The sequence below is a fragment of the Danio rerio genome, chromosome 18 (genome assembly GCF_049306965.1).
Source record: "Danio rerio strain Tuebingen ecotype United States chromosome 18, GRCz12tu, whole genome shotgun sequence".
Classification (NCBI taxonomy): domain Eukaryota; kingdom Metazoa; phylum Chordata; class Actinopteri; order Cypriniformes; family Danionidae; genus Danio; species Danio rerio.
This window is the reverse complement of record NC_133193.1, coordinates 41,722,216-41,749,627: the sequence shown is the minus strand read 5'-3', so window position 1 is coordinate 41,749,627 and position 27,412 is coordinate 41,722,216. Positions and strand designations below refer to the sequence as shown.

Below are 27,412 nucleotides of genomic sequence, written 5' to 3'. Positions count from 1 at the left end.
GTTTATACTTCTGCGTCAAGTGACCTACGTAACTCACGGCGCAGGCAACGCGCGCAGCTGTGCATTTATACTTCTGCGCGCTGTCTCTGTTGGTCTGCATTAACACTTCCGAAACGCTAGTGGGCAATGAGGTTTAAATGTTCTTATGTGTCGAGTTTCTTCACTTCTGTTTAGCTTTTCCCGAACACTTCCTGGTTGTACAAGTGACTCAAACTCGGTCATTTTGAGGCAGGAACCGGCGGACGTGCAACAACTTTAACTATGAGGTAAACACAAAACAATACTTTCCATCCGGAGCTCCTTCACGGGACTCCACACTTGTAAACAATCGCTCGCGCCATTCGCGCTGCTCTCGGTCCCACCCAGACTCGTCAGCGCTACCAAGCCGACCAATCACAGAGCTTGCGCTACGTGTTTTTGCAACGTGTAGTTACATTTTTTTGAGAGGTGCACGTCAGCGACGCTGACGGCCACGGCGAAGGGCTATGCGTCAGTGCCGTAGCATACGCTGGCGTTTGACGCAGAAGTATAAATCAGCCTTTAGTAGTGCTGACGAGTGTGGGCAGGAGCAAGAACTACATGAACCCGTTGGAGCGAGTGCTTACAAGTGTTGAGTCTAGTGAAGGAGCTTCAGGTGGAAAGTTTTGTTTTAGGTTTACCTTAGGATTAAAGTTGTTGCACATCCGCCAGTTCCTGCCTCTAAATGAGTGAGTTTTAGGTTCTTCTACGTTAAGGTATCGTTCAGAAAAAACAGAACACCAGGAAAGAAACTCAACACAGAGGAACATAAAACTCCCAATGCCAGCTTGCATTTCGAAAATGTTATTGCAGAGCAACACAAACAGCATGCAGAAGTATAAACCAGCGATGACATGGTAATCACTCGACGCAGAAGTATAAACCAGCCTTAAGTGCTCTGACAAACTTGTGTTAACATATGAGCTAAAGACATGTCATGAATCATAAGGTGGGAGAGGCATATATACTCACTGTTTGATTGCTCTCTGTGGGGGCAAGACTGGAGATGTTGCAAGTAAGGTTGGCTGGTGTGCTAGAAAGGGATGAATGGGGTTCTTGGTTCTCATCTTTCTCAAGACAAGTGGACCCGTCCCGGACGTGTTTTTCTGCTTCTTTTTCACTGATTGCCACTCGGTTCTTGAAGGGCTGATGGTATCCAATTTGGGTCAGTCCATTCTCCTGAGGAGAACTTGCATGGCTAGAGTTGTTTTTCAAGGAGGTCCAGGACTCTCTACTGACATAGTGTTGGTGATTACTTGCAGTTAAAGGCTGTGATTTTGTGACGCTGTGGTCTTCAAGTTTTAAACTGGCCACTTTTAGTGGTCTAGGGGAACAGTCTGGCTTTCTACGACTAGAGTCAGGAGATCTGCAACATTTTGTTGCATGAGAAATATGAGGATCTGTGCTTTCCTCACCATTGGGTGCATTTGTAGGCTTCTTATGGCTTGACAGTGATACAAAGCCATTTGTTTGGGCTCCATGATTTGAGCCAACCTGCTCATTCTGAGAAGTCTTTAATTTATAGGTGCCATTCAGGAGACTGTAGGAATGTTGCAGTCGCTCCTGAATCAACCTGGAGATGTCCTGAACTGCATCTGCAATTAGAGAACCCTCTGCAGACTGGTCACTAAGTACCAAGCGCCTACATGTTGCGGGTTTTGGGGAAGTTTTTGATTCACGGTCAACTCTATCCAGCCGAGTTCTGGTTCTAGGGCTCAAGGGGGTGTCGAAGAGAGAAGACCTGCTTCTCTCAGGGATTTCTAGACTGTTTCCGTTGTGATATTGAGGATGAGGGACTGAGAAGAGGGAATCTTTGGATTTCTTTAAACACTCCTTATCCTGTGTCGAGTTCCAGGTGGTTTTTTGTCCTGGGGGTTCTTGAGAAGTGAAGAGAGCATCGGGGAGATGGGGAGCTGTAGGGTCGCAGAAATTAAGTCGCTGAGCAATTCGAGCAATGACTTCCTGTCTTTCCTGAAGCAAGGAGCCAATAAGGGGGTTGGTTTCACCTGAGATGGAGCTGGGGCTTGGGATCACTAATGGGTCTGTGATTGAGAGTGATTTAAAACCACGAATTGGTGATTCGGTTCTTGAAGTCTTTGGGCTCTCTGCCCCATTAGTACACAAGCTATATGGTTCTGAAGGCGGGGTGTCTATACCGCCATTTAGCCGAGAGTACAGCCATTTGACAGCTTTGCCTGGTGGAAGAGGGGACTCGGGACGAGGGGGACACTTACGGGTGTTAAGAGGGCTGTGAGAAGGTGGAGAAGGGTGTAAAGACCTGGAGAAAAGTGGAGATCTTGGCAGACGAAGGGAACTGCGGTTGTCTCCTGCTTGGTTGCCACCCTCGCCATGCTCTAGTGCTCTCTTACCCAAAAAAGCTAGACCTGAGTGGATGCTACATTTGAGTACAGGGTATCTAGGCTGGCGAGGCAAAGACTGAACCCGCACTTTCAGCGCGACACTATGTGACACATTTGGAACAGGGAAAGCATGTTCAGAGGGTGTTTGTGAGAAGTTCCATATCAGTTCTTCATCAGCTGCACTTATTCTGCAACACACAGCGAATGGGATAATAAATGAATGCATTCTTAATCCACAGAGTTTAACTGAATTGAATCCTAAAATGTATATAAGGTATAACTTTATTTATATTTATATGTATCTATATTTATATTTATATGTATATCTATGTAGTGTGATACATTAAAAATCAACAGGTCACTACAGATCATAGCCATTGATAGTTTATGGCACCATTTCATTTTTCGCATGTTACCTGTAAAGGATGTTTCTTGGGACAATTCCGTGAGAGGCACTGAGCCACGCACTGAGCTGGGAGAAAAACACATAGGAGCGCACCGCCAACAGCAAGGTCTTCTCTTCTATGAATCGATCTCCACTCCTGCAACAAAAAACAAGTTTGTTAAAACTCCAGAGTGCAAGATAGTGTTTTCGAAGAACTGCAAGTGAATATGTCTTACTGTCTGGGAACTGGCTGTAAAGTCCATCTTTCTAGTAAGAGTGCATCTTGCTTTATTGCTGGGTCATTTAGGTCTGTGCAGTCTGTGGTTGGGCCTTCATCACTATAGCAACAATCAGGAAGCAGCATCACCTCGATCATTATAGGGATGTGATTGCGCCACAGAAGCATGACTTCTGATCTTGTTCTCCTTGCCTGACGACACTGTATCGGTAAAAAAGAAATAATTTGTAGTTTGTTTACTAAAGTGCACTGAGTAAAATGTAATTAAAATTAATAATGAAGGAGTCTTAAACTGCTCCTAGGTCATCTTATAATGTTGTCAAGATTTATCCATTTTAAAAATCATCATAATTCAGAAGTAACAGGTAATGCTCTGCTCTATTTTGACCTTCCTTCACTGAAACACACTAAGAAGCAAATGTCCACAGGTATAGTTGACAATATTGAGTTTTTAGATGTTATGATGCATTAAATTATGTCCTTAAGTTGTCGTTAAAAGGGAAAGTTCTCCCAAAAATGAACATTTACTCACTATTTGCTCTTGCTCATGTGTTCTAATCCTTTCCTAATTCCACTGAACACAACAAAAGATATTTAGAAAAACGTTGGATAAAATATGTTGGAAATTAAATATACTATAGAATTTGATGGTTATACGTTTTCCAGATTTTATACCAAAATCTCTTCTTTTCTTTTTATTAGAAGAAAGAAACTTTTTAACTGTTTGTCTACTACATGCAGACTGCTGTTTGTCCACCCATAGCCGGACACTGCTGTGATATATGTTAAAAACGCATAAATACTCAATACTCAAAGTATTTGTAAGAATAAACAAAGCAATAATGACCACGTACAGTGTTGTGATATTACTGTTGGATCCAATATATCCAACAAAAGCAATAATATTCAAGAAAATAATACATCTTATTTTCGATCTTTCAGATAATTCGGCATCAAATTGCAATTAATCCAAAAAATTATGAAACGAGTTCTTAGATATACAAAATTAAAAATAAAGTGTATCCACTCCATTCTCAAGTTGACACTGCACAATATCTTCCTGTCTTTGTTACATTTTAGTTTGCATGTCTAGTCATTTACTTCTTTCTTCTCTGAATTTTTGAGCGGAGTTTAACCTAAAATAAAAATTGTTAAATAATTTGCTGAACCTATACTCATTCTAAACATTCTTGAGTTTCTTTCTTTAGATAAACAGAAAGATATTTTTAAAAAGCTGTAAACCTATAACCATCGACTTCCATAGTATATTTTATTTCCAACATATTTTACCCCAAATTTTTCAAAACATCTTTTATTTTGTGTTCAGTGGAATAGAAACTCACAAAGAGTTGGAACCACATGTGGGAGAGTAAACGGTGAGTAAACTGTCATTTTAGAGTGAACTATCATCTTAATGACACCATAACAACATAATTGAACGCATCATAACATCTCAAATTAGTACCTATATGTCTCATTTCCCCCCAAGTAGTACAGTTCAGTTCAGTAAGGTACTGTACAGTACGGGTCACCTTTATAAGGCTTGTGTCTTTACTGTCAAAGGGTACCAAAAGTACAACAAAGTTGCATTCAACATCATTCTCGCTTGAGGAAATGTCAAAGTAAAACCATACGCGTCCTTCACATATTATATACAAAACAGATGCTTCATACACATACTGTAAACAGGCCGACTTGTGTATAAATGTTGATTACTAACCATTCTATGAACATGATTTGATTATAGCTGCAGAATAATGATAATGCAAAATAGTACTGTAACGTCTGTGATTTTAAGGTATATATATATACAGTTGAAGTCAGAATTATTAGCCTCCCTGAATTATTAGCGTCCTCGTTTATTTTTTTGCCCCAATTTATGTTTAAAGGAGGGAAGATTGTTTCAGCACATTTCTAAGCATAATAGTTTTAAAAACCTATTTCTAATAAATGATTTATTTTATCTTTGCCATGATGACAGTAAATAATATTTTACTTGATATTTTTCAAGACACTTCTATACAGCTTAAAGTGACATTTAAAGGCTTAACTAGGTTAATAAGGTGAACTAGGCAGGTTAGGGTAATTAGGCAAGTTATTCTATAATGATGGTTTGTTCTGTAGACTATCGAAAATAAAAATAGCTTAAAGGGGCAAATAATTCTGTCCCAAAAATAGTTTTTAAAAAATTCAAAACTGCTTTTATTCTAGCCAAAATAAAACAAATAAGAGAGAAAAGAAGAAGAAAAGATATTATCAGACATACTGTGAAAATTTCCTTGCTCTGTCAAGCATAATTTGGGAAATATTTAAAAAGAAAAAAAAATCATAAGGGGGCTAATAATTCTGACTTTAACTGTATATGTGTGTATATATATATATATATATATATATATATATATATATATATATATATATATATATATATATATATAATAATAATAAAGGGATATGAAAGCATACAGAGCTTTACAGTCTCCGAAAACTTACCAATTAATCAAAAATACCCAAAGCATACATTTAGGCCTTGTTTGGGTTATGAGACAAAACATACAAAACTTTTATTTTATTTTTATTGTTTTCAGGGATTTTTAACCTTTAATGGATATAATAGGGCAGAGAATTGACAGGAAATAGTTGGGAGCAGTAAGAGAGGAAGGGTCGGCAAAGGACCTCAATCTGGGAATCGAACTCAGGTCCTCACGAGCACCATGGTGCTATGTGTCGGTGCACTTAACCACTAGGCTATTGGCGCCAACAAACCTCCAATTTTTATTCTTCACCAGCACAGGTAACGTTAACATCTTGTCATTCTGAGTTCATAATAGTCAAACGGGTGATGACAAAAATTAAACAGTTTGTTCATGTTTTAGGTTGCTGAAAGAATCATTTGCTCATTTGTTTTTTGCGCTTCACTCTCGCGTTTGTCTGTTTCTGAAAGGATCGAATGTCAGAAACACTTCAATAATCATGCACACATTATTATTGTGAATTCAAGTTTGTCATTTCAAATATTGATGCGTACACGAGCACTCTGCAGAAAATCAAGATCATGACAGGGTTTGTTTGAGCTTGGGTCGACCACGGTTCATTATTATATGTATATTTTATTACGGTGTAATGTCTTGGCTGTGTATTTAAAAATGGTGCATTCTTTGTTTTCATTCTCCTGGCTTGTGTATGCACTAGTGACGTTTCTCTGAAAGCCAATAGCTGCGCATCTATCTCTGCCTTTTGGTACCCTTTGAAAACTGCCATAAAAGAGGACTGAACTGCACCATACCAGTCAGTGGAAACAGGCCATTACATACACTACACATTGAGTAAATAAAAACCCCACCTGTGGTATTTTGTCACTGCATTCATGTTTGGTGAGGACCGGCATAGCTGACTGAGCCGGGGGGCAGTGAACGCCCTCCGTCCGCCCCTTTACTGAGCATTCTGGAGTCCGTCCTTCTGTGATCAAAAGTGTCAGGAACACCAGAAACTCCTCAGCATCATATTCAAAGAACTCCTCAGCGGCATCTAAAATTACAGAGAGAAAAAAAAAACATTGGATATCACTCTTTGTATTCCCATTTATAAATACCGAGAAAAAAATAAATAAAACTACACTCACACATATGGATCAATCAAACACAATCTCAAGGCAATTAGCAGCTTTTGAATTTATTGGCTAATTCATGTTGAACTTGCAAAATCTCATTCGTGCATTTAAGAACAATTTGCTCATGCCCCAATGACGGTTGCGTAATATAGCTGAAGCTGAATTATTAGAGCAAATACACACTTTAGAGATGAATCCCAAATTTTGTACTGACACCATCTGACACCATTTGTAGTATACATAAATAGTGTACGTATTATATACGCAATTAAATTTTTTTTAATATGTGAGCTTGGATGATGTAACTGTTTACCAGAAAAAAAAAAATCTGGAATGGAGGAAAATTAGAAAAAGTGTGGAACCAATGCAGTGTGGAATCAATGCACTCAAAGGTAGCTGTTGAAGCTAAGGTTAAACTACTTTATTTATCATAATCATTAGTTGCAGCTCTAAAGTAAATTATTTGAGGATTTTGGCAACTGTTAAATGTTGACAGGGAAACTGTTTGCATTTCCAGTAAAAACAACAACAACTACAACAACAACAACGACGACAACAATGGCAACAACAACGACGACGGCAACGACAACAACAACATTTTTTCTTTGGGACAACACAACACATTTGATTGTACGAGTGCATAGTCATTTGGGATACAACTTAGGTCTCCATTAACTGGAGTGTTTCCTTGGGGCGGCAAGGTAATACTGTGTGAGGTATACCCGAGTTTAACTATTCAGTAATGGCAATGCTAGTCAACTGATACTCTTGATACTCTAAAGAGCACTGGATAAAAATTCCCCATTGCAAGCATGATGATATACCTGACATATTGTCCCGTTAAGTCAAATCTTGCAATAATACAAAGATAAATATCCATTAGTAAGTGTGTTTTAAGCAAAAATGGGGAATATTTTTAATTGACCTATAGCATTTTAAGTTTCTGTATAAAAACCACTAAATTATAAAACCACTAAATTCTAAAAACCACTAAATTATAAAACTTTTAATTTTCATTCATTTTGAAGCTGCCATGAGTAGCATTTTACACAACATGTGTACCAATTAAATGGAATGGATAATTCTACAACTATTAATAATGGCAAAGCTATACAGTAAATTATCCTTAAAGCCAAAGAATGATCTTAAAATGCTTATGCAAACAAGATGTAAAATAAGTCTCTGATGTTATAGAGTGTGTATGTGAAGATTCAGCTCAAAATAACCCACAACTAATGTATCATAACTCTTTAAAACTGCCCCTTTTAGGTTTTAGTCCAAATAGTGCCATTTTGGTGACTGCCGCTTTAAATTTAAATGAGATTGTGCTCCCAGTCCCAGCCCTCTTTTCATAGGAGGGCGGAGTTACAAATGCATATATGTCAGCATAGTGGCAGATTCCACAACAAGATGCTAATGAAGAAGAGATCATCACTAATGGGCGGAGCTTTTCCTCTCTGATGACACGTACAAAGGGAGAATGTCAAAGTGTTTCTGCAGTTTTTATAAAGTGTGATTATAAAAGATAAAATGAAGAAATGTTTACCATTATAAGCTAATTATGTTCACACACTCTTACCATATAATTTTGTTTAAACCTCGTATCCACGATTTTTGCATAATAGGTCCCTTTTATAGAATATCCACATGCAGAAGAAATCAGTTTATCCAAGCAATCTTTGCTCTGTTTACCAGCTGTGAAAACTGTGCTGAAAACACACACACACACGAACGCACGCACGCACGCAGGCACGTTTGTTTTTGTGAAAAGTGGGGACATTACATAGGTTTCCATTCATTTTATACTGTCCAAACCATATATTATATTGCCCTAAACCCAACCATCACAGGAGACTGTGTGCAGCTTTACTCTCCGATTAAACTCATTCTGTAGGATTTATAAGCATTTTGAGAAATGAGGACGTCACCAATGTCCTCATATTTCACCTCCTTTTTGTAATACCTGTGTCATACCCATGTCATTATACAGATTTGTGTCCTGATATGTCACAAAAACACACAGCCACACACACACACACACACACACACACACACACACACACACACACACACACACACACACACCCATATATAATTTCTCTAGAAGCAAAACATACCTGATCTACAGCTTAATAAGCAAGCAGCTGTCTTTACATTCTTGGAATGTAGAAACACGTGTTAAATGTGACACATCAGACTCTGAGTCAGACACAAAGCTCGTTTTGACAGCCACAACCTGTCTGAATACCAACACTATTGTGTGCGAATACCAGCGCTATTATACAAAATAAAGCCAAATTAAATCTTTTAATAAGTTAAACATCTGCTGTCGTAATATTTTTAATTAAAACCGGAGCTGCAGGTGATTCAACAATTTATTACTGCGCATACGGACCAGGCCCATGATAACAATTAGAGATCAGCACAGATTAATCGTGCTGGTAATTATTCCATGTTTGCAAAGATCCAGATAGAAATGAGCAGGGGCAGAGTGGGTTTACCCACAGCTCTGATCTGCAAACAAAAGCGTCCGCATGGCAGTTGAGGTCCGTTACAGCCAGCCAATGGGCCTTTTGTTCAGACAGCGTCAGACTCCCAGCACAACGAGGCCAACAGAAAGTATCTTCTCCCTGACCTTTCTCTCTCTCAGTTTTTATCTAAAGGTATTTTCTTAATCGAACAGTACTACAGTACTTGTGAATATCACATCACAACATTCTGCACACACAAATCAGATTTAGATTTATAAACATGCCAGGATGAACACATCTTTTTTTTTTATGAATCGTGGTGGAAGATTTCTTTCTTCACTGTTTTACTTAATGGGATAGTTCAAACAATCTATGCTGTCCTCATTTACTCGTCCACTACTTGACTCCAAACCTGTTTCTTCTGTTAAACACAAAGGAACATATATTGCAGAAAATGCTGGAAAAACACCCTCTAACATCCATTGTTATGTACTAGATGTAAATGGCTGCTTTTTCCCCAACTGTTTTCAGAATATTCAGCCTGATCTCACAAGGAAACTTTACAATTTTACGTTTTGTCAGTTTAGTGTCTAATACCTACAGATTTGAATTTGGTTGAACAAAATTGTCTGATTTTTAAAAGGAGGTGTGCCACCAAACCCTCTTTGATGGAGGAGCAAATCGTAGAAGCGTATTTAATTGTACAAATGAGATTATATGAATTGGCCAATAAATCAAATAAAAGTTACAAATTGCCAAGAGATAGCATTGGAATATTTGGTTTTGTGTTTCACAGAAAGAAAGAAAAAAAAATATAAAAGTTTAGAGCCATTAGTATGTGAGTAGATGGTGAACCTTCCCTTACAGTACATGTTTCCAGTATCTGCATCTTTGTATTTAAGAAAACCTACTTCACCACATTCCAACATTTTTTTTTCTTTCTTTCTTTTGCATTAGGGAAATTACCTCTCGACTCTATTCAGGAAACCTGATTGAACATTTAGTAGATATCAAGAATAATCTCTGAACATTTAATTTGAATTTGTTCCCGTGCAACACCTCAGTCTTGCACAACAAGTCTCTAGTTCACAACTCACTGATTCAAATGATCCAGTCAGAGTGAGACTACAATGAACTATTCACTGAGACTCTGTCTACACGAACACTGGTATTCTCAAAACAGTTTTGTGGTTTCGCTGTTTGTCCACACAAAAACGCAGTGTCAGGTGACTAAAACTGCAGCTTTCTAAAAACCCAGGATGAAGACTTTTTAAAAACTGCAGGTAGGGTGTGTTCGAGTTTTGGCCTCATGACTTAAGCATGTGTGCCACTTCTCTTTTTCGATTTGTCCGATTTGGGTTTGCACCAAAAACGGAACACATTCGTGGCTAATGTTTCGAGTACTCCACATTGTTCAAGCAATTTACTTGCGAAACATACCTAATTCCTCTTTTGGTATAAATTTAGTGTAAAAAGGTTCATTATCGCCACCTGTTGGTTCAGCATGCATAGAACATGCCTAATGCTGTGTTCACACCAGATAAGGAACGCACAGATAAATTGTGCTATTTGCGCAAAAACAGCTGTGTGAACAGTTGAGTTTACTCGCTTCATTCGCGCGGCAAATTTACTTCAGGACAGATGCGTATTTGCGTGATGGGCAGGGCTTCTATTTGCCCGGTGAATCTAGCTTCATTGCTAATTGGCTAACATGGATTTTATGAACAAAATAACATTGTTTATGTGCTTTATGAAGGTTGAAAAACAGCATTGATACTTTTAGGGCCGTGTCTGAGTCCACTAGATCCTTTCAGAGCGATTTGCGCGAAACGCACGTTAAGCTATGTCTATTAGCACGTTTGCATTAACTTAACATGTAGATCACTTGCGCTTGAAGCTCCTTCCGCGTCTGGTGTAAACACAGCATAGCAGTGCGGTTTTTTTTACGTTTTCATGTGGTCAGAGTTTCATTTTTTAACACAAAAGTGGGGAAAACTGAGTTTATAAAAATACTCACGTGCGTGTAGACATGGTCAGATTCAAATAATTCTGTCAAAAATATCTGGTCAGAGCGAGTCTGAAGTAAACAATTTACTGAATCAAATCAGTTCAGTTAACAAGTGATTCTGTAGTTAATGATTCACAGATTCAAATTATCCGAACAAGAATAACTCACCAGTTAACGATTCATAAGATCAAATTGTCTGATCACAGTAAACAATTTACTGACTTAAATGAACCAATAAGAGAAAGTCTGCGGTTAACAATTGACTGATTCACATGATTGGATCAGAGGGATTCTGTAGTTAAAGACCCAGAGATTCAAAATGGTGCAGTCTACTAACAATTCCCTGATTCAAAAGAGCTGTTCAGAGCAAGCGTCAAATTTTTTAAAAGCTTACAAAATGGGACTCAAAATAAGTCGATAATCCACAGAGTGTAAAAGTCAGTGTCTAATGGCAGTAAAATATTTTCTAATGTTGAATTTTAGGATTTTATGTAATACATTAAAAAGAAAATCTATGGTAAAAGATTGGATTTGCTCCATTTATGAAACACCTGAATGTGGACACAGGTGTGAACAAGTTTAAACTGTAAAAAGCGTTTAGTTGACTTTTAAAAAAGTCGTTTTGTAAAAAGCCGTTTGTTGACTTTAACTTAAAAAAGTTAAGTAAACCCGTCTCCTTAAAATTAAGTAATTAAATCAAGTTATTTAACAGTTCCAAGTTACAACAGATTTACTCACTTTAAGTAAAGTCAGCTTGTTACTTTTAAGACAAAAAAGGTTTACTTACTTTTTTTTTTTAAATTGTACATTTTTTACAGTGAAGCTAGTATTTAAGCTAGCATTTTTTTTTAATAATGTTTATTTTTTTAAATCAGGGGTGTCCAAACTCTGTCCTGGAGGGCCGGTGTCCTGCATAGTTTAGCGCCAACTTCCTCCAAGACGCCTGTCTCGAAGTTTCTAGTATACAAGCTTGATTAGCTGGTTCAGGTGTGTTTAATTGGGGTTGGAACTAAAATATGCAGGACACCGGCCCTCCAGGACCGAGTTTAGACACCCCTGATTCAAAAAATAAACATTGTAAAATAAAAATAAAAAATGCTATTACGAATTGTGATTTTAAAGTTTTCTCATTTATTTGTAAGTACATTGAAAATGTACCAAATAAACGTCTTTGTAAAGAAATGTTATGTTGAAAACCATCTCTCTAAAGCTAACCTTGGTGCTTGAAAAGACACAGCATGACCAGTGAGACGAAGAACACGCAAACAGTTCAGCAGGAGAAAGAGTCTATTGACAGTCTCAGTGTATGGTATAGGGTTGTGCCAAAACAATACTCGAGCATTCAAGTCTATTTCAGGAACTTTTCGATACTCCAATCTGTCAATGCTTTGAAAAGCATGTTTTACAACAGGGCTCTTTTGGCGACTGCCTAAATGTGCATGAATGGCCCTTTTTTCCCAGTTCCATACTGGTGATAATTTTAGCCAGAACATGTCAGCTGGTGTTTACAAAGCACAGGACTTGTAGTTAAAATACAAACCAAATAGGGCCCTAAAAACCAAAGGGAGGAGACACAGAAAAGCTGTTGAAATATTAGCCAGAAAGTAGCATAACATGGGTAAATGTTCTATGGCCCATTTTTACGTAAGAAGTACAGGGTGATTCAAAAAGAATACCACAACTTTTGGGATAATGTCACTCGAGTGTCTGGGGGGGCATTTTGAACTTCTATGAATCACTCTGTTTTAGCGTTGGGCGATGTCGACCGATTTGGCATCACACAATGTCTTATGTGAAACATCGCAATGGACGATGGCATCGTCGTCGTAAGCAGCTTATGAATAATTAATTAATTCATAACGAATGAATTATTTGTAGCCTACTGTTTCAACTACCCGACCCGCAAGGTCTTTGTTTTACCCATAACCAAATCATTAATAAATAAAGATAAGTTACACATAAATCACCACCTGCCAATCACTTTTTCCGCAGGACTCTGGCATGAACAGGCAGAGTGATCTGTCGTTTTAATGGCGTTGACAAACTTGCTTGATTTAAAAAAAAAAGCACAACCAACAGTATCTGAGGTTTTCGTTAAAATTACTAAGTACAAGCGTGAAAGCGAGTGATTGAAGCAGTGTACTGATGCTTAGACACGTTACCTGATAGATTCAAAAGACCAAAGTGCTCAGATATGCGCATACGCTGCAGTGCATGACTGTGTGTGGTCACTTGATGTGCATTTTCAGCGGTATATGTGGAAGGAGGGCTTTTTTAGAAATGCTACAGTGAAATGCCAGTGTGGACGTAGATCATTTTTGTTCTAAAATGGCAATTCAAAACTAAGATGTATTAGTGTAAACAGGGCATAAGTGTGTATTTTTTATGAGAGGGTTGCTGCGACAGGGGCGGGGTTGGAAGACCGCGACACAATGCTACCCTGTATATCTTTAGGTTTGAGGAACAGACTTATTGGTATAAGAAAAGTCTTCGAAATGCATTTTGATGCAACAGATCCAAATTTTCTAAACTGTAACAGTTCTAAAACACCACAAAATATGTGTTATGCGCTAAAGCTGAAGAAAGACTTGTCAGAATGATCTTGTACAATACAGTGTACTCATAGAGCAACTAAAATACTGTTTAATCCATGTTTTGATTTCCAATTCTTTGTGCAAGCTTCTTAATAAACAAATTAAATTTATATATTTTTCATGGTTTTTATGTTTATTATTAGTTTTTATGACATTTTTATGTGATCTGATTTTGATTTAAGCGTTTACATTTTGTTATTTAAATTCCATTAAACATTTTACTGTAAAAAATGTAATGACAAAAAGTCAAGACAACTTATTTTAATTCGTTAACCAGGGTTCAACTTAATTTTTTTTAAGTTATACAAAGTTTAATTTAATATTTTTGGATTAATGTAAATTGAGATGACTAGATGGAGTTTATTTGATTTAACAGTGTTTGATAAGTAAAAAAAAATAAAATAAAAATACCTTTATTAAATGTCAAAAACATTTTTACTTTTTAGTTTTGTGGCGTATATTTACATTTTCCTTTAATGACATTCCAAGGTCATAGCTCATTAGCAACTGATTAATATTATCTTTATCTGCTATTCTGCTGTATATGTGACTGAATAATAACACACTGTTAAAAAAAAAAAAAAAAAAAAAATATATATATATATATATATATATATATATATATATATATATATATATATATATATATATATATATATATATGAACAATTAGTCATGGCAGCATAGGTTTTTAGTTCATTGTAACTTATTAAACTAAGTTAATCACATTCTAACTTGATTTGAAATGTTATGCAAGTAGTTTTAAGTGAGTTTACCATAATATAAGTTCACTGGACTCATAAGGTTAATTTCATTTAGCTTAAAAAAGTAAGGCAACTATGATTTTTTTGGAGCTTTGCAGCACGTAACAGTGTAATAAGCAAGAGTTATCATACAGCTAGTTGCTTTCATAATAGAAACCCCTTCAAAAAATAATAAATTAATAAATCAAGGATATTCTTTATCAACTTTTCAAAAATCAAAACCAACAAACAAAAACAAAAAAAATCTAGTTTACATATTAATCCCATCCCTGGTTTACTTTTTTTCCGCTCCCTGTGAATAAACAACCTTGGACCATGTGTGTAACACAAAGCTATATTTAACTTGGAATATTTTTAGTACATTTTGTTTGCTTTTTCTGGACTTTGACACGGAAAAAATAGAGAGAGCTTTGCTGATATTACGCAATTTCGCATATGGGTTTAAAACAACACAAAAGGCATATTCTGGATACTGTTGTAATTTTTAATCAACTAATTAAGTTCATTATTAATTAGTAAATCATTTTTTATTTTAAAGTTTTACAAAATTTTGTTTTGGTCTTTTATATAATTTTTTTATTTTTTTATTTTAGTAACAATTTGGCTAGATGATATTTAGATTAAACTGAATGGTTATAGTATGTTTACAGTTTACAATAAAGTTTCATTGGTAACATGAACGATGTATGAACAATACTTGTAAAGCATTTATTAATCTAAGTTCAACATTTATTATTGCTTTGGTATCATCCAAATTAATGGTTGTTAACATTAGTTAATGCCGGGCGAACTAACGTAAACTGACAATTGAACATCCCATTGAGTTCATAAGCTCATTAACATTAACGTTTGTGACTTGTTATTGCATTTAGCGTAAAAATTATACAGCAAATTCAAAATTTTCATTCATTAACATAATCATGTTAACTTCAAGAGTTATGCTACATAGTTTATTTACATTAACATTAACAAATACTGAAATAAAGATATATTGCTCGTCTTTTCTTCATGTTAGTAAATGCAATTTTTAACATTAACTAACAGAACCTCATTGTAAAGTGTTACCAGTTTACTTTTTTTTATATTTCAGCTGATTTTAAGACACATGGTTTTAGAATTAGGGATAAAATAATAATCCTGAATGAAGGTATGCAAATGCTTATGTTAATCTGCTGTGAAAAGCGAGATGTGTTGGAACATGACGTAGGTCTGCTAAATGAATGTGTCTTTCAGAGGCAGGTGGCATTGCTGCTCAACAGCTCTGTCCTGATCTGTGCCCTTATTGTGTATTTTCACTCACGGCTGCTGACTGACTGTATATCCAGCAGTGCTGCGTGTCCTGCTGACAGAATGAGCAGCACACAAACACAAGCCAATTGAAAACCTGGGTCAGCAGTAGGGCTGCACAATATATCGTGTAAGCATCAGAATCACAAGGCGCGTTTCTGCAATAGTCACGTTACGGATTGTAATATGTCAAGTTGGGATTATACTGTAGTTGACCAAGAACTTCAGTTCAAAACATTGTGGATTCGTTGAGGAGTTTAATTTTAATAGAGTGAAAGTTTTTTTATTTTTTGCATTAAGGCTTGTGACTATAAAATTTCAAGTTAATTCCAAACAGTTATAACATTTGTAGATTTATCCAAAAATGTATGTATTTTTTTATGCAATGAAGACTATACTTATTTATTTGATTACTCAATTTCTGTAACTTAATACAGTTAAACTCTGCAGAAAACCATAAAAGCACTATTTCATTCAATTTTATATAGCTTTGGCTTTGATGTTTTTATCTTACAATAAATTCATCCCAATCAGTCTAAAATGATGAATTCTATACATGTCGCAATTTATATCACAGAAAAACAAAACATTGCAATGTTTTTTTTTTTGCTTTTTTTTTTCAAATATTGTGCATAGTCAACAGCAACTCTTATGCTTTTTCAAATATTACATTTCATGTAATTTGTACTGTAAACTCTAAAAATGCTGGGTAGCCATACAAACTTTGGGTCAAATATGGACAAACTCAACATTGTGTTTTTTTTTTTTTTTTCTTGTCAATAAAATTTCAATTTTTTTTCCAAACTCAACAGCTTAGTTTGTTCATGTTTGACCCAGCATTGGGTCTAAACAGAACATTTAGAGGACAAAATGAAAGTTTGTGAAAGTTTTAAAAAAGCATGACGTTTTAAAGATTAAAGAGAACGAAAAGGTAATTATCTATAAAAATGATTGATTCTATACAAACTGAAATGAGTGGTGATTACTTCCAGTTTCACCTCTGTTGATCTTTAGCTAATTTGCATAATGCCAGCCTGAGGTCTTCATTGGCTGCCCACATTTAATGTGACTTTGTCTGACCTCAGACACATTGAGTTCAAAAGCTCATTAACATAACATTTGTGATTCATTTTTGCACTGAGCATTAAAATTATGCTGCAAATCGAAACTTTACATTCATTTACATATTTATTTTAATCTCGAGAACTAAACTAGATTACTAGTTTAATTGTGCAGAGAAATGATTGTTCCCTCATCTTGAATGTGTACAATCAGTAGGCTATTACTTCTTAATATGATCCTATTTGGTTTATCAGACCAATCAGAGTAGAGCAAGCTCACAAAACTGAGGGCTTTAAAAAGGTTATAAAAATCGTTTTAAAAAAGTCTTTTGAGCCTCATTATGATATACAGTTGAAGGAAATTTTATAATATTTTATAATATTTTTTATTCTGGAGAAAGTCTTATTTGCTTTATTTGGGCTAGAATAAAAGCAGTTTTTAATTTTAAAACACCATTTTAAGGTCAAAATTGTTAGCTCCTTTAAGCAATATTTTTCTCGATAACCTACAGAACAAACCATTGTTATACAATAGCTTGCCTAATTGCCCTATCCTGTCTAGTTAACCAAATTAACCTAGTTTAGCCTTTAAATGTCACTTTAAGCTGTATAGAAGTGTCTAATAATTCTGACTTCAACTGTATATGATCATATGATAATATGTATATTATGAAAAATTGAGTTTGACCCTTTAAACTTGTTTGTTGAAACAAAATTAGAAAGGATAATGGGGGCACTTTAAAAATCCCAATACGAGTATAAGCTTGTCCTTTTCTACTTTAAAGCGACAAATCAACTACAATATCTAATGACTAACTAAAATACTAATTTAAAAACATCTTAAAACTAAAATCAAAGTAAGAAACTAAACTCCAGCAAAGGAAGGAACGTTTTGTTTGCCTTCATTAAGTTCTCTCATGACATCATCCCTCTCTCTGTGCTCTACATTTTCCAGCACAAACACAGCTCTCGAAGTTAAAGGACGGAGCTAGAACACTCTGTCCAATCACCGGACTTTAAGCTCCTGTCAATCACAGCGAGCAAAACAGAGGCGGAGAAAAGCCACGTGCAGAACTAGCGTCACCCGAGCGAACAGCTGATCTTTAATCTCGCGTGACTTCGAGAGACAAAGAGCTCTGCTCAGTCTATGCTTGACTGCAGATAATGATGTTTGTTCCTGTTTATTCTTGCTCTGCTTACATATAACATTGTCAGCATCCCATGAAGACAATCGTATGAAGAATCTCAAGCCTAGTTGTTTAGTGGGAGGTGTGTTTATCAAGCCTGTTTGTTTTTTACAGCACAAGCTGGCTGTTGCGGTATGCATTTCCATATGTGTGTGCGCGTGTGTACACATTCTTGCAGGGAACTCCTCCCACGTGGTCATTGCACGTGGAGAAACGGAGGAGAGGAGAAAGAAGGGGGATGAAAATACCAGCTGAAAGGAAGGAGTGAAAAGGGGGGAGAGAAAGACAGAGGCAGAGTATTTCCCTCATGTAGGTTAAAGGTAAAGTTTCAGCGGGGTGGAGAGACAGAACATTGAGTTCAGACTGGGGAGGAGGAGCAAACGTGAGGGAGAAAAATACAACACAAAGGGAGAATAAATTACCAGCGACCCACACATGTCTTTCTGGTTATTGAGTGACTGCTTGACCTTTTTCCTTATAAAAAAAGTTTTAAAATCAGTTAGACGAATGTGAAGGGAAAGCTAAATGATAAAAAGCCTAAAACAAAACATAAATCAAAGCATAAAGCTCTGTGACTGGAAACAAACAAAAAAGCCCATTAAAAAAGAAGGAAAACATAATAAAAACAAACAAAACTTTTTAAAAGTATAAGTCACAAACAAACAAAACTGTTAAAATATAACAAAATGTAAACGTAACAAAATCAAACAATACACTTAAACAACACAAAAACAAAAGCTGTTAAAATGTAACAAAAACAAACAAAACTGGTAAAACAACAAAAATAAAGCTGTTAAAACATAACACAAAACAAAACCTAAACGTAACAAAAACAAACAATATGCTTAAACAACACTATAACAAAAGCTGTTAAAATGTAACAAAAACAAACAAAACTGGTAAAACAACAAAAATAAAGCTGTTAAAACATAACACAAAACTTAAACGTAACAAAAACAAACAATACGCTTAAAACACTATAACAAAAGCTGTTAAAAATGTAACAAAAACAAACAAAACAGCTAAACATAACACAAAACAAACAAAAAAAAACAGTTAAAATGTAACAAAACAAACACCTTGAAATGTAACAAAAAAACAAAAAAAACTACTTAAAAAAATTGAAAAACAAAACAAAACTGCTGAAACTGAACACAAAAACAAACAAAACTTTTAAAACATAACAAAACAAGCAACTTAAAATGTAACACAAAAACAAACTATACTTAAAACAATACAAAAACAAACAAAACTGCTAAAATGTATAAGTTAAAACAAACAAAACTCTTCAGATGTAACACAAAAACAAACAAAACTGCTAAAACGCAACAAAAACAGTTCAGATGTAACAAAAACAAACAAAACTGTTCAGATGTAAAACAAACAAAACTGCTAAAATGTAAGTGAAAAACAAACAAAACTGTTCAGATGTAACACAAAAACACAAAAAACTAAAATTGTAAAACGTAATGCAAAACCAAACAAAAATGATAAAACGTAACAAAAACAATTAAAATTACTAAAAAAATAAAAAATAAAAAATAAACAAAACATCTAAAACAGAACACAAAAACAAACAAAAATGTTCGAACGTAACACAAAAACAAACAAAACTGTTAAAACAACAAAATAAAATAAAAATAAACAAAACTGCTAACAACAAAATAACATAAAAATAAACAAAAATGTTAAAAAGGTAATGCAAAAACAAATAAAAATGTTTAAACATAACAAATACAAACAAAACTGATAAAAAAAACAATTAAAACCCCTAAAAGGCACAACAAACAAACAAAAATTACAAAAAATAAAATCAACAGACATAACAAACCAGACTAACCTAACACAAAAGCAAGATTGTGACAGCAAAACACAACATAAAAAATGAAAACAAATCAGAACATCAAATCAAGCAAAATCATTTAGAAAACAACTTACATACCATATAAAATACATACCAAAACTAAACTAACATATTAATGAATGAAAAAAAATACACCATTAATCAAAAACTAGCCAATAACAAAACAACCAAATTTTTCATTTTTTCCATTGGTTCTAGCCAAAATATTTGGCAACAAACATTTTTAGCTATGCAAGCATGAGATAACAATAGTTGATGGTTTTGTTACGCAACTCAATCAGTCCAATCGGTAGTGAATTTTTACATTGTTAATAACACAAAGACCAGACATATTTGCAAGACCATAAGTAGCATCACAACATTCCATTAAATTTGTCACTATAGAATTCAGATCAACGGTTTTAACATGAGCCTCTATTGCAGCAATACTTAAAACAGAGTCTGTGTACATTGTGCTATAAATTTTGCCTGACATTCTGTAATGCAGCCTAATGTACTAGAATACATTTCAGGCCATATTCCCAAAGGTTTTAATTAACCTAAAGGTTTCATTTCTCCCATTGAAAGTTATATGTCAATCCAGACAATATCAGAAACATCTTAATCACAATCAACCATTGTTTCCCCATGTACCGTCAATGAGTTATCTGCATCTTTTCATTATCAGCTCTTCTTGTTTGCAACCTAATCTGCTGAGCCGATGCATCGGTGTTCTTTAATTTATGCGTTGTCAGTAGATCACCAGCAACCTTTTCTACTCCTATTGGCACCTTTATGGCATTGCACTCACTCTAATTTGCCCTGGTTCATGTTCGTGACCTGGGGGTGTTTTCACATGCGCTCGCCACATTGAACTATTTGCATATTTTTGCTCTCACATGCCACAGCCTTTGAGTAAGAAGCATGGGTACAGATATGTTGGGTCTAGTACAGGACAGGACGGTGTTTCTTATGTAACACAGAGCTATTTTAGGCACTTGTGCACTAACAATAAGTGTTCATGTGCAAATATGAAAAAATGCAACTGTATGCTTACCTACATATACAATGGGGAAAATAAGTATTGGACATGTCACCATTTTCTCCGAAAACATATTTCTAAAGGTGCCATTGACAACGAAAGAACTCCATATATGCAAAGAAATCAAATCTAATTAGTTTACCAATGAAGTTATGTCATAAAATGAAATGGCACAGGGAAAAAGTATTGAACAGATGAAGAAAGGGAGCAGTAGAAAGGTAGTGAAAGCCCAGGCAGCAGCTGAAATCTCTCAGCAGTTATTCAGCAAACCTCTGCCCTTCCTGTAAACTAATATTAGCTGCTTCGGTCCAACATCTAAATTAGCAGGAGGATGAAGATGAAATCACGGTGGACATTTCAGCAAGACAATGATCCAAAACACAGCCGGGGAAACTCTCAAATGCTTTCAGAGAAAGAAAATCAAGCTGTAGAGTGGCCCAGCCAATCACCTGACTTGAATCCAATATAAAATACGAAATAAAGATCAGATTTGTTAGACGAGACCCACAGAACCATCAAGATCTGTGAAAAACTCACACCTGAGCAATGAATTAGACTTCATTCTCCATATGAGAAGCAACTTTAAGCTGCCATCACCAAAAAAAGCCTGTTATATAAACTATTAAATAGGGTTTAGTAGCACTTGCTCCTAGTGTCATTTCATTGTTTTTATTACACATAACCCATTTTTCAGATCGTTTTTATTTTTTTACGTTTGTATTGTTTAATTTTACCAAAATCTGGTTCAGTTATATGTCAACAGCTCCTTTAGAAATATTATTCCCAAGAAAAAAAAAAGTTTTGATTTCATGTGTACTTAAAGATGTTTTAAATTTAGGATGATCATTAAAAGACGTTTACCAGACCTTTGGCTGTTAGGTCACATAACAATGACTTTTTTTTAAAGATTGAAAATACATACTATTAAAAATTTCCAAAAACAATAGTTGATTTAAATTACAAAAACGCCACGAGTACCTTATTTTATATATGTAAACCAGGATATTCCAATGGTAACGAACTCAATGTTTGTGTTTTCCAACAAGTCGATTTTGGCATTTAAATAGAATTTTTGAGCAGTGAATGTAAAAGCAATCAAAAAGCAAGCACAACTCCTTTCTACGTTTTCCGCCTAAAAAACCAACTGCGCACCATTAATAAGTGTGAACGGAACAAAATACCATTGGCATATTCAGCTCATCATATCTTACAGAAACACCCGTCTTGACCCACATATACTGCAAAACTCTTCTCGCTGTCTGCATAATCAGTCACCATTGTGGGGGTTTGCCTGGTTTCTCCAGCTGTAGATTAACCCGCCACTGCAGGAGAGAGTTAAGCTGTACATTTATATAACCAGCGGCAGCAGAGGAGAGAGAGAGAAAAAAGATTTCAGGGAATTTGTTGTACTGAAATTTCTCTCAACGGCAGCTAGAATCAGAGTGATCGGTGTTCTGTAATTATGAGGACGATTTCATGTTTCATCACCCTTGACTGCAGTCCTGATGACTGGCAGACAGTGAAAGAGAGATAGAGAGCCTGGGAATGTAATAAGATTATAATAAAAGTCTTATAGCTCTTATAATAAATGATCAGATAACATGCCTTCATAACAGGTTACAAAAATCATCCTATAACTTAGAAGTTGTATTTGCTGTAAAAATTTCATGAAAATAATAAGAAAACACTTTTATTCTTTTCCTTCCACAATGCAGTTGTGAGGGTGCAATGGGATTCAATAGATCTCACCGCCTATGGTGGTTGCCAAAGTGGGGGTTGTGGGACAATGGTCGTGGGGGGGTTGGGGGGATAGTTGCTTGGTGATTTCCAAAAAGTTAATTCATTTTATTAAACTATTATAATGACCATATTTTTATAGTAGATAATGGTTTCATTGAAAATCATTTTATTTTATTTTTTAAAGTTTTATTTATTTATTTATTTTTCTTCTTCATACTAAAGACACAGCAATATCATCAGATGCAGCAAATTGATTTATTGATTTGCACCACACTGTAAAAAAAAAAAAAAAAAAAAAAAAAGTTGTTTCATCTAAAAACACAAGTTTACATGTTTAAATTTGGAAATTTGAGTTTATACACTGAAAAAAAAAAGAAAAAAGAATCTTTTAATTTACAGTTTCCGTATTTTGTGATTTGCAAGTGTTTTACGCTTATTGTGAATTACATTATGGGACCTTAATATCTGCTCTGTCGACTTTTGGTGTTGAAAATTCAACTCTACAGTTTAGCAAAGCGACTTTTATTGAAATTTTAAGAGTTTGAAATAACACATAGAGAGTATAAGAAATAATATGTAGAAAGAAGTCTGTAAAATAACAGAAACCAGTCAGGAAATTTATTATTACAGGGTTTTTGTAGCGTAATTTACAACACCAACCCAAACAATATATCACTTTAAACTATGAAAAATGTTAATAAGTCACTTTTTTGACAAATTTAAGGTTAAAATTTGTTGAAGGAAAGGAAAGATCAAGGTTGCGTAATGCTATTCAAAAGCATAAATAAACACATGGATCCCAAAATATGGAAAACTGTTCATTTATGGTTATTTTTTTTACAATGTAGCTTTTATGGAACTAAAAGTAAACAAATAAATAAAATAAATCACTATTTTATTGGCCTTTTTTAATTTTTTATCTTAAAATTTAGACTTTACTTCACAGCATTGAGATAAAAACATGAAGATGTTTTTGATTCTCTAAATCCAACCTTTGGTACATTAGCAGGTTGGTATCGTCATATCATTATTTTAGACAAAACAATTCAAGAACAAATAAAAACTTTTTTTATTTTTATTTTTCAAAAGAACATAATGAGAAAAAACAACTAATAGTTTCTTATTCAAACATGGCTGCCGATTATTCTTCCTATAGTCACACTTTTTTTGCACTGCCGGATGAAAGCTCTGATTGTGACGGCTTGTACCTGCTACAAGTGTGTGTTCAAATAGGTTTTATGAGTCCACATGCAGAGCTGGCGCAATAGCAGATTACAGATGACTCCAGCACGGTAAATCTGCTTACAGCCTCAACCAGAGAGATCAGTTTAAACACTCAGTTCTACAGCAACACGTTTCTCTGCATGAGGCCGTGAGCACTGATAAGGCATCTGCGGTCAAAGGTGAACAGCTGAGGTCCACTTTAAATAAAAATACAAAAAAACCCTGACCTTCAGCAGCATAAAACCAGCATCCGAGACTCACCTGGTTATATATTGAATTATTATGAGTTGGTTGCCAGTGCACAGTTAACAAATGGCAGAATTTTTAATGGTTGTGTTCAGTTAAGTGTGTTTTTGAAGATTCAAACAGGCCCTAAAGCAAACTTTCCAGTGATGTTTGATCATATGCTCAAATAAACAATTTTGAACACCCATTGGTCTGTGGTTATTATGTCATAGATGGATGTGGCTATGAGGCTCCAGCTTCTTTGACATGTAAATCTTCTTTGGTTCTTTTTTCCCCATTCAGTCAGCTGAGTTTAAACATGAACACACTGAAAAGCCATTTTATAGTAGAAATCAAAGCTGCAGCTTTAACTGAAAGCGATTAGCCAATCACTATTTTTTTCTGCCAAGGACCAATAAAATGACTGTCTAACAAGTACCAATAATAACCAAACTATCACACTATCTATTTTATGAGAAAAATATAACATTGATGTCCTCATAGTATTGTATGGTATTAGTGTATGGTATTGACACTAGGTTTCCATCCTAAACTTAAGTGAATCTTTTCAAAGTTTGCAAAAATAAATAAACATTTTTTTTTAAATCCCATATGCAAATTAGCTGCATTTCCATCAAGTTCCATCCAAGGGTGGCTGGCTGTAGTATTGGTAACCAAGTTACCAAAAGTAAACAAAGCAAGCATGATGAAAACAGCTGATGGGTCACATACTGTAGGTATAATGTTCTCTACGTCAGTTTACTTGGAAAGTATGTTTCTATGTCCCATTATTTGCATTAATCCTTTTTCGCACAAGTCTAAAACTACCTCAAGCAAGCATTTTATTTAACGAATAAAATGTTTTAAATTTACAGTACGGCTGCACAATTAATAATAATAATAAATAAAAGATCGCAATCTTGATTCGACCCTAAACAAAATCTTAACTCACATTGTAAAAAAAATCTGTTATTTTACTTTTTTTGTTTTTTTTTTCCCCCTGTAGCTGGGGTGGTGAAAAAAAAAAAAAAAACACCAGTTAAATTACAGACATTAACCATAAAATAACTATCGTTAAATTACAGATATTTACCGTAAAATAACAGTCGTTAAATTACAGACATTTGCCGTAAAATAACGGTCATTAAATTACAAAAAATTACAGTAAAATAACGATAGTTAAATTACAGACATATACCGTAAAAAAACGATTGTTAAATTACAGACATTTACCGTAAAATAACAGTCGTTAAATTACAGACATTTGCCATAAAATAACAGTCGTTAAATTACAGACATTTGCCGTAAAATAATGGTCATTAAATTACAAAAAATTACGGTAAAATAACGATAGTTAAATTACAGACATATACCGTAAAAAAAGATTGTTAAATTACAGACATTTACCGTAAAATAACAGTCGTTAAATTACAGACATTTACCGTAAAATAACGGGCATTAAATTACAGACATTTACCATAAAATAACGGCTGTTAAATTACACACATTTACTGTAAAATAAATGATGTTAAATTACAGAACTTTCTTAAATTTTCTGGTAAATTTCTGACAAGCATTTGATTGTTTTGTCTTTCATAGTGAACACAGAGTGTTGTGCATGAGAATAAATGTTTAGAAGTGTAAGTAAAACTACACTAGCCTATAATGTTGAATGTAATGCATGAGGGAATCCAATAATGACAAATGTCTTATTCGCCAATATTTCTGGGTTATCCATTAAAGAACATACACTAATCATGAAACCCCCAAACCAATCTTCTAAAGTGTTTATTTTGTGTACATTTTTAAATACATTTTCAGAAATGTACTAAGTAGGTGTGATCAAACTTTTGAGTTATCATGGAAAACTAAACGCCTAAAAACTTTAGACATGATAATTATTTTTGTAATGAATATGTTCTATTCATGTATTTAAAAAAATCCATCTACACAGTCACAAAAAATCATGTCTTGTATGTTTAGACAAACTTTCGTAGGCATATATATATATTTTTTTTTTAAATGTATTGCTTTGCTTAACTAAATCGCTTCATATAATTAGAACACCTTCATTAATTTTTTTAAATCCTTGTAGTGAAAAAAAATATTTATTGTGTCATATTTCTTAAACTATTTTGAATTATTGTCTGTTTAGTCAATGTGATACTTCCTTTACAGGGATAGTTCACCCAAACATGTACATTTACTCACTATTTCTGACTCTCAAGTTGTTCCAAGCATTTATGAGTTCCTTTTTTCTGTTGAAGAGAAAAGGATATATTTTGAAGAATGTTAAAGACTGTCAAAAACTGATATCCAAAACAAATATTATGATATTCAACAGCTACAAGATTTCCGACATTATGTTGTGTTCAACAGTAAAAATAAACTCAAATAGGATTCTGATTTTGATTGAACTATCCCTTTAAATGTAAAAAAAACTACTCGTTCAATGCTAGTTTTTCATAGAAAACCAATCTATTTGCTATATTTCCAGCCCTAGCACATTTCCTTTCATCTGACACCACCATTCCATTGAGACAAAAAAAAAAACACTCACACATGTGACTTAAAGCAGGATCCACACTCAGCCGATGCACATGTCCCAGTGACCTAAAAACACCACTCACGTTGTCTAATTAATATAATTGCACCATTTATTGGTTCTATCCCATGCTGCCTACAGCAAATCCCATCTCTATCAGCTGTGAAAGGTTGAACATGGGTACTTTGGCACCCACAAACACACACAAGTACAGCACATATTTGTTTGCCAGACTCAAACAGAAGGTCATCCTGCTCACTACAGGTCTCCGTGTTCATCCACAACCATGAACTCTTGCAACACAAGTATCCGGGCGTTCTAAAATTGGGGTCAATCATCACTTGTCAAGTGGACGTCCAGCCCATCACACAAACAGCATGCCATTTGATTCGTGTTCATACTGTTCTAGAGGATATGGAATAATTGTTTTTACCAATATTGCTGTTTTTATAGAATTTACTACAACAAAAAACTATTACTACTACAACTACTACTACAACCCATAGACTGTAAAAGATATAGATGTATTTTCAGTGTTGTCATGCTTAAGCCTGATTTATACTTCTGCGTCAAGTGACCGGCGTAACCCAGGGCGCAGGCAACGCGCGTGGCTGTGCATTTATACTTCTGCGCACTGTCTCTGTTGGTCTGCATTAACACTTCCGAAACGCTAGTGGGCAGTGAGGTGTTAATGTTCCTCTGTGTCGAGTTTCTTCTCTGCTTTTTTGCTTTTCCTGAACACTTCCGGGTTGTACAAGTGGCTCAAACTTGCTCATTTTGAGGCAGGAACCGGCGGACGTGCAACAACTTTAA

The 27,412-nt window shown here is 34.9% G+C and overlaps 1 protein-coding gene across 7 annotated transcripts in view; it reads right to left on the bottom strand.

The window, feature by feature from the left end:
• The window catches only part of atosa (atos homolog A), a 79,101-nt gene that overhangs the window by 17,705 nt on the left and 33,984 nt on the right, over positions 1-27,412 (bottom strand). For all 7 annotated transcript variants that reach the window (XM_073929126.1, XM_073929127.1, XM_009293780.5 and 4 more), the window contains 4 exon segments: positions 6,342-6,526; positions 3,000-3,202; positions 2,795-2,920; positions 991-2,566 (listed from right to left, as the gene is read on the bottom strand). In XM_073929126.1, coding sequence (XP_073785227.1) covers positions 991-2,566; positions 2,795-2,920; positions 3,000-3,202; positions 6,342-6,526 — 2,090 coding nt within the window.